At 42.0% G+C, this 9,074-nt stretch overlaps 1 protein-coding gene across 1 annotated transcript in view; it reads right to left on the bottom strand.

The window, feature by feature from the left end:
- LNX1 (ligand of numb-protein X 1, E3 ubiquitin protein ligase) overlaps positions 1 to 9,074 on the bottom strand; it is a 143,823-nt gene that overhangs the window by 33,893 nt on the left and 100,856 nt on the right. Inside the window, exons 6-9 of the mRNA XM_006898091.1 lie at positions 8,174 to 8,308; positions 5,767 to 5,771; positions 4,384 to 4,556; positions 1,314 to 1,542 (exon numbers count right to left, since the gene is read on the bottom strand). Coding sequence (XP_006898153.1) covers positions 1,314 to 1,542; positions 4,384 to 4,556; positions 5,767 to 5,771; positions 8,174 to 8,308 — 542 coding nt within the window. The remainder of the gene's footprint in view (positions 1 to 1,313; positions 1,543 to 4,383; positions 4,557 to 5,766; positions 5,772 to 8,173; positions 8,309 to 9,074) is intronic.

The raw sequence follows: 9,074 nt of genomic DNA, 5'->3' as shown, positions 1-9,074 counted from the left end.
CTAGCTTTCAAGAACACATGACAAAAGGAAAAGGGAATGAGAACCAGTCATTTGGTTCTATTAGACATAAATCTCATCTTACATTTGTCTGGTCTTAAGTGAATGAATAATAAGAACCTTTGATGATATGACAAAACAAATTTCAAATAAAAATTATTAGGGACTCATTTTAATAGATGTCAGTTTCAGAAAGTTTCTTTTAAAAACAAAATTTTATTTCCAGTAAGCCACTCTCTCTCTCTCTCTCTCTGTCTCCTTCTCCTGAGGCACAGCTTAAATGTTTAAAGATTTTTTTTAAGATGTTTAAAGATTTTTAAACCACCTCAGAGCTCAGATTTCGAATGTTTAAGGATTTTTAAATGGCCTCAAGGTTCAGTTTTCAAGTGTTTAAAGATTTCTGTTAAAGGCACTGATTTGAAGAAATTTATCAACTAATGATTGAAGGCTCATACAGGAACTTAAGTTTGAAGAGAATATATATATATATAATTTTTTCTAAAAATTAATTTATTTTAAATGACTTTTAGATAATGAGAAGTGAAAGGGACCTATCCTCATCCACTAACATACAAAAATAAACTAAAATAGATTATCCTACTTTCACTCATTTAACCTGCATGAGCAGAGCATCTTCAAAGACTTTAATGTGTATCATTTAAATAGTGAATTGACAATTGGTACGGTCAGAGTTTGATGATGTTCTGATGAAGGTGAGCTAAACTTAATAAATCCATCATTTGAATATTTCTTCAGTTAGAGTAGTCCTCAAATCTTTCCCTGAAGTGTTTGTATGACAGTTAAATGCTTCAAGTCATGGCTCCAGTTACAAGCCACTAAAATGACAACTCAACTGCTTCTTAAAGTTTGACTAAGAATTTTTTGGGAGCAGCTAAGAAGGAATAGAGTCACCCTCCATGTAAGGTCCCAGGGCTGATGAATGCAAATTGGAAGAGGTGAACCCTCCTTTGAGGGTATAATTCAGCTCCAGGGTGTGTGTACATACACCAGATAGCTGCTTCGTCTCCCTGTCAGCTGAATTCCTTCTTGCATGAACAACCCACACAATTGCCCACGGCAGACCTGCACAATCCTCAATGTGACCGCTTAATGATGCTGCCATATCCAGGTTTTTGCTTCTACTCTGGGATTTCTGCTGGCATTTTCACTTGCAAAAATGGAAGCCCAGATGATTTCCAACAGTTCGACAGCCAAGCCTGGGTCTCATTAGCATGCTAGCGGCCTGAGTCAGAACAAGCATGGTCTCAGAAATGTTTCCTCCCACGCCTCCACAGGGATGTTGCATCGGGACTTACCGTGGTAATTCCAGCCACATGACCCAGGAGGGAGACCAGTCTGCGGGTGGAGCCCTGTTGTCGTTGGCGTCCAGGGTTCCTGCACTGCTGTAGTCCTCCTCAGGCTCCTGTTCTCTGACTTCCAAAGCTTTGAGGACCACCGAGGAGGATGTGCTTTTCAATAACGCAACGGCTTCACTCCGGCTGACCTCCGTTAGTTCAACGCCATTCACATTCAGCAAAATGTCACCTGATGGCCAGAGACACAGATGTCATCCTTGGGGTGGGGGTGGGGACGCCAGTGTCTGCTCCAACTGCCTGGGGTGTGGGATGTACAGCTGAAGCTCGCACAGCAAAATGGTTAATAATCAGTGTGCACAGTCCACGGTGCAAATAGAAAACTCACAAGGGAATCTCATTTTCTAGATTAGAAAAGGGGTTTTCTGAATGTGTCGGAGATGGTGAGGGGGGCACAGGGCAGGACAAGGTTCAGAGGCATTGTTCATGGAGTCCCTATGAGTTGTAGTCAACTTGATGTCCATAAATACAGCAACAGACAAAGCATACTTATTGATACCTGGCTCTAAATCGTAAATGAAGAAAGAAGAGAGAGAAAGAGGAACAAAAGAAGAGAAGAAAGAGAAAGGGAGAGGAGGGGGAGAGAGAGGGAGGGACGGATGCAAATGGGGGAGGGAGGGAGAGAGAGAGGGAGGGATGGAAGGAAATGGGGCAGGGAGGGACAGATGAAAATGGGGGGTGGAGGAAAAGAAGGAAATGGTGGAGAGATGGAGGGAGGGAAAAAAGGAAATGGGGAGGGAGGGTGAGAAAGAGGAAGGGAGAGAGGGAGGAAGGGAAAGAAGGAAATGGTGGAGGGAGAGAAGGAGGGAGAGAGGGAGGGATGGAAGGAAATGGGGAGGGAAAGAGGGAGGAAGGGAAAGAAGGAAATGGGGGAGGGACAGAGGGAAGGAAGAAAATGGGGAGGGAGGGGGAGGGAGGGAAGAAGAGAGAGGGAAGAAAGGAAATGGGGGAGGGAGGGAGGGAAGGAGGGAAAGAGGGAGAGAAAGAAAGAAAAAGGGGGGAGAGAAGGAAGGCAGGACCCAAGGAAACTAGGGAGAGGAGTGATGAGCTTTGTTCACTATTTAATGAAATAAAGCCTTTTCACTCATTTTGTTTATTATGTTAGCATAAAGGGGAACACCCCACGTCCCAGCACTTGCATAAGCTCAGCATATCGTCAACACTCAATAAACATGGATTGTGTGTGTGAATGAGAAACTTCCTGTGAGTGTTTGTCAGATAGTCTATAATGCTTATGAGAAATGGCCTTGGAACTATGTTCTCAAAGAGGTGGAAAATAGAAATATTAACACAACTTCTAGTCATTGCAAAGGTGGTAATTTTGCTGTTGTAGTTATGTGCCCTCGATTCACCTATACAACTCATAGCGACCGTATGTACAATAGCTCTGAACACTGTCCTATCCTGAGCCAATCTCACTGTCTCTGACACACCTACTCTCATGACTTCAGTTATAGTGTCAATCCACCTAAAGCATGGTCTTCCCCTCCTGTGCTGTCCCTCGACCCTTCTAAGTATGATATCCTTCTCCAAAGACCGATCGGTCCCTCCTGACCACATGCTCAGATTCTGTAGCCAGTATTAACTAAGCACCTTGAACATGTTAGACCTTTTCCAGTCATCATATCATATATCATATCATATCATCTGCTGGCTTGCATTCACTCTGTTGGTTGATCTCATTGTTCTCCACCCAGGCTCTCACAAAATAGCAAGAGATATTACATACATACATCCTTCCGCCGTCATTTTCTATATTTTATGTCCTTCCTTCCTTGAATATCATCTTTTTGATACAGAATAATCATAGCAAGAGTAAAAGGAGAGGAGAAGAGAGATAGAGAAAACCTTGCATCTTCTGTGACCTGAAAAGAACGTATCTCCCACCCCTTTCACCCAGTTTGGATGATGAAGCCATCATGCTACCTCCCTGCTGCTCCACCGCAAAGCAAAGGTATTGTAGATGCTTCTCATTCTGTCTTTTGAATCTGAACCCTCACCTTCATGGTAACTGGCCTGAGAAGCCGTCTGAGCTATGTCCCCTTGTGTGAGTTGACAATATTAAGGACACATATTTGTAGAGGAAAATTTGGCACTGCCTTCCTCAGCTAATTTAATCCAGGACACAGTTGGTTAAACCAGTGTAACACCGTTCACTCACACTCATGTAGAAATAGTCATTGAATCAAAATCTATGAAATAATTTCTGCTATCTAACCTACAGGTCGCTCTGGTGGCCTAGAGGCAAGAAGCTGTGCTGCCATCCCGAAGGCATGCGGTTTGAGGCCACCACCTGCTCCACAGGAGAAGGATGGGCAATCTTCTCCTGTGCAATTAATTGCCTCTGAAAACCAGCCAGAGCGTCAGCTATGGGTCAGTTACAACTCTATGGTACACAACAACAACATCTAACGTATGAAATGGAGCAATGATGGATTAGCTTCATTACTGGATCAATTAAATAAGTAATCACTTAGCATGAATGAATTTAAAATGAGGTCATTTAACTGAGACAATTTGCTCATAACTGCATCACCAGTAAGAGCAGTGACCCTCATGTCAGCTCTGCCTCACGGTGATCCTACGGGGCTCAAAGTAGAATTGTGCTCCATATGGGTATTAGTTGCTGATTCTTTGGAAGGAAATCACCAGATCTTTCTTTGAAAGCACTTCTGGGCAGACCTGAACTTCTGACCTTTTGCATAGCAGTGAGCATGTTAACTGCTTGCACCACCAAGGGATTTCTTAACTCTGTCTTCTCCCCGCCAGCTCCTGGAATTGTTTGAAAGCTCTTCTCTCACCAGCAGGCAGAGTGGTCCGGATCAAACCTTATGAACTAAGAAGAATGAAACCCAGTCTTGCAGCTTTACTTAAGTCACTGTCAGTGCTTCTGGACAGTTCATCCTTCTAGTCTCTTCATAATTTCAGGCAGAGTTACCTAATCAAGCAAGCTGCTAATTCTTCTATTCCCCCATCTCTTACTCCTAGTTCCATAAGTCTCTTTCCATTTTACCTGTTTTTATCCTTCCGTCTCTGCTTATGACTCCTCCAGGCTCAACACTGATGACATAGATGGGCAAATCCCACTCTCTATTAGATGCTCCTCCAGCCACCGTCATGCCCAGGGACTCGCTGGGGTCTTTTCGGACATTCACCACTTTCTCATGACAAGTGACTGTGGGGTGACTGTGGGGTAACTGAAAACATAAACAGAAAAGCAAACATGGTGGACTTACTCACACGAGGGCTTTCATGGCCTTAAAAAAGATCAAAGAGTAGTACACCCTTCAATCTGGATTACCCGTCAAGATCAAGAAAACAAAAAAAAAATCCTTACTGCTGGGCAAATAGGCAACATCATGATAGATGGAGAAGAATGAAGTTGTCACTGATTTATTTCTGAAAATGTTTTCATTTCTTCCATCATTGCACATTTTCTTCCCCTCCTCCCACAGCCCTCCCCACAATGCATCCCTTGTTCCAGATTGTTGTCACATATATAATGCCTAATCATATATTCTTTTGGGATAGTTCTTCCCCTCATCTGATCTAATGCAGCATTCATTATAAATCCATTTCTTCCCCCATTCTCTCCCTAACCCTCCCATGTCTGTTCTATTTTATAATAGTAGTGTTATGCCGTATTTGTCCTTTTGTGACAGAGATACTTCACTTAGCATAATGTCCTCCAGGCTCCCTCCCCCATGTTGTCTATGAAGTTGTCATCAATTTAATTTTACTTCAATCTATAATCAACACTCATGGAACAGCAGTCAAGAAATCAAAAGTTGATTTAGTTGGTGAATCTGCTGATGAAGATCTCTTTAAAGTGAGAAAGAGGAAGGATGTCAGCTTAAGTACTAAGGTGTGCTTCATCCAAGCATGATCTTTCAATTACTTCCTATGCATCTGAAAGTTGGACAATGAATAAGGATGACAGGAAAAAGAATGGGTGCCTTTGAATTGTGGTGATACACCAGATTACTGAGTTTCTCATGGACTGTCAAAAGAACAAGCAAGTCTGTCTTAGAGGAAGAGCAGCAAGGATGGTGAAACTTTATCTCGTATACTTTAGGAATGTTGTCAGGAGGAAACCGTCCTTCGAAAAAGACACCATGCTGGGAAAGCTAGAGCATTGGATAAAGAAAGGAAGACCCTCAACAAGATGGACTGACACACTGTTAGCATGGGCCCCACAGTATCAGAGGTGGTAGGGACCATGCAGGATAGAACAAGGTTTAGATCTGCTATTCTTATGGTCAATATGAGTCATAGTTGACTTGACAACAACAGGAACAATGACTTGATAACAGCTAACAACAACAGGAACAGCCTACAAAAACAACCCACATTGCATAAATGCATGATAAAGGTCCTCAGCATGATAGAGAAAGACACAGGCTGAGAGTACCCTCTCCCCAGCAGTTAGATTATCTCAAATCCTGTTGGCTGAGTCAGTGGAAAAGTACCTTTCTGAGGGGAGGCAGGAACAGGCTAGAGATCACTGGAGAAATAGGAAGCAGGCAAAGTGAACTACAGCCAATTTTTTTTTCAGATGACTCATTTATTCTTGAAAGTAAGTGAGTCAACACTTAGGAAAATTCTTGCCACCCATAAATCTCAGTATTTTTTACTATGTTAAAACACACACACACACACACACACACACACTACATTTCTATTAAAAAGTATAATTTTCATTCAGATGGGTGAATACTAATAACTCATCAAAGAAAAACAGTAATCAATTTCATAGATTCTATAGTCACCTAAATAGAATAAGAGGATATTGCATGATTTAAAATAATCTTTAATTGAAATTTAGAGTGTTTTCAGGGTTTGGTCCTCTCACCATGCCTGAGCAAGAATCTAAAAAATTGGACTTTATGACAACAAATATGACGTCAGAATTGAAGGAAGGCTCTTTAACAACCTCTCATATACTGATGATACAACCTTGCTTTCTGAAAGTGAAGAGGACTTGAAATACTGAAGAAGCACACAGACTACAGCCTTGAATATGGATTATATCTCAACAACAAGAAAACAAATATCTTCACCACTAGACCAATAGGCAACATCATGGTAAACAAAGAAAAAATTGGAATTGTCAAGGATCTAACTTTTCTTGGATCCACAATTAACAGCCATGGTAGCAGCACTAAAGAAATCAAGAGATATATTGCACTGGGGAAATCCACCCCGAAGACCACTTTAAAGTGCTAAGGATGTGTCAGTTTGAAGACTACGGTATGCCTGACAAGCGACATGATATTTTCAAAAGCCTCAATATACAAAAGCTTGACAATGCCAGAAGAATGAATAAATAAGTCCTGGAAGAGATAACAGTCACAATGTGCCTTAACATTAAAGATAGGAAATTTTGTTCCAACTTTTAACATAGCAGGCAGGACCAGCCCTTGTATAAGGACATTATGCTTGGTAGTCCAACAGGTCAGCTAAAAAGTCCCTCATTGAGACGGACTGACACAATGAGCTTAAACATAGCAATGGTTGTCAAGGCGGAACGGGACTGAGGTGAGTTTCATCCTGTTGTTCGTGGGATTTCTTTGAGTTGGAACTGACTTTAACCACATGTAACAACCATACAGGGCACTTAGCTTGGATTGAGCCAAGTTTATGTTGCTTAGATACTCATGCAAATGGTAAAGGTAAAGAACTACTTCTAATAAAAGTCAGACAGATGTAGACATTGGACTGACTTATTGGACAAGTTATTTAAAAAGAGACTATAAACTGGTGGCCTAAAAGCTGAATTACATTCACACATGAATTCTGCTTGATTCATAGTATTTTCTGGATTGATATGCCATTAACTTGGGGCATCTATGCCATGATTTTTTCAAATCCTTACTGTTGTGTGCTTTTGAGTCAGAACTGACTCGCTGCTGACCTTCCAGCAGGTTTTTAGAGGTAGTAAATAACACAGGAGGAGATTGCCCATTCTTCTCTGGAGCAAGGTACTGGATTTGAACTGCATGCCTTTGGGATTGCAGTGCAGCTTCTTACCACTAGGCCACCAGAGGTCAGTTGTTCCTACTCTCTAATTATTGTTTATTGTGTGCTGTCAAGTCACCTGTGACTCATGGGGACTCTATGTACAATAGTTCTGAAGCCTGCCCTGTCCTGAGCCAGTCTCACTGACTCTGACATACCTACCCCTACTGCCCTAGTTATTGTATCAATCCATCTTATCCAGGGTCTTCCTTTACTGCATTGTCCCTCCACCCTTTCAAGCATGGCATCCTTCTTCAAGAACTGGTCCCTCCTGGCCATGTAACCAAAGTAAGTGAGACAGGGCTTCAAAAGTACACGAATTTCACATATTTGATTGGCCTTCCAAGCCACTAGAGGTTTGATTTTGGGACTTTTGTGAAAATAAGCTAAACGTAACAGGGGAACGATTATATTAATTTACCAAAACTAGAGACCAGGCGAACCTCCTCTTGTTTCATTTCCCAGTGAATGAAAAACAGTCCTTAGAGAAAACTCTTTTCAAAGCTGACATCTATTTGATTTAGATTAGAATTTAGCTTCCAGCACACAGTCTGTAAAGTGAGGCTTCCAGTTTCCTCTAATATAGTTCTGTCTGTTGCCAGGAGGACAGACATCACTAAGAATCATGTAGCTGGGACTTTGAATTCTCAGGTTTCTTAGTCCAATAGTGTTTGTGTAGATGTCTGATGAGGTGCAGACATGGCACTTAGAAATGTCAAAGTGAGCAGACTCCCCGAGAGGTACCTCCCAGGAGGCACTGTGGACGTGGCCCTGGAGGCCCTCACCTTGGGAGTGTGACTCCGGTCCCCAGGCCCGGGTGAGCGGCTGCCGTTGATGCTCCAGCATGCTTCCTGAAAGATGTCTGGGCTCTGTTGTCGGACCTGGCGGGACACGATGAGGTGGACGCGCCTTTCACTGGCCTGCGGGACAAGACACAGGTTTCAGTAACTGTCAATCTATCATCACAGAAGTAAGCAGCAAGTCTGAAGGTGTGAGTTTGTCTTTGCATTTTCTTTTAATGGAAAAGCATAGCTCCTGTATTTGTTTACATCAATGCTCATTGTATAATTTGGCAAGAGCATATAAAGTACTTCCTTCATTATTAGAGTAGCCAGCAAGTAAGGTTAGCAACCAAAGGCAAAAGGTATGTGGGGCCTCACTTGTGCTTATTTACTAATCTGTGGTAACTATATTCATCTTTCCACCCACGCCCAACTATCATAAAGATTCTGCTTCCATCCATAGCTGGCATCTGTCTCTCTCTCACAGCATGTTCCTATGGAATAAAAATCCCTTTTATATAATCCCTGAGAGGGACAGAGTACCCAATAAGCAAAGTAAGCACATGCTGGCGTGTGCTTACTTACTAATCTCTAGTGAATAGTTTCACACTTTTATCTTATTTTTAGGATATCAAAGCTTGCCTTGCTTAACTGGTTATCTGTTCTTGATTCCCCTATTCCTTAAATTAGTCAGAGAACCATAGAAAAAAGTAGGTCTCGTAGAATGTCCTTGAAAAAGACACCATCAGACACTACTAAGTTATTTTTAATCAATGACTTTACTGTATGGCTGAAGGTCCTTCTGGATTGAATAAGGTATACAGAGTAATGTAGCAGCCCAGCTAAATGGTTCCAAGGACAAGGTCATTGTTGTTGTTGTTGTTATGTGCCGTCGAGTCGCTTG

This window comes from Elephantulus edwardii, unplaced genomic scaffold, assembly GCF_000299155.1.
Source record: "Elephantulus edwardii isolate Elephantulus edwardi_28Jun2011 unplaced genomic scaffold, EleEdw1.0 scaffold00220, whole genome shotgun sequence".
Classification (NCBI taxonomy): Eukaryota; Metazoa; Chordata; class Mammalia; order Macroscelidea; family Macroscelididae; genus Elephantulus; species Elephantulus edwardii.
Note: the sequence above shows the minus strand (reverse complement) of the source record. Positions and strands in the feature narration are given on the sequence as shown.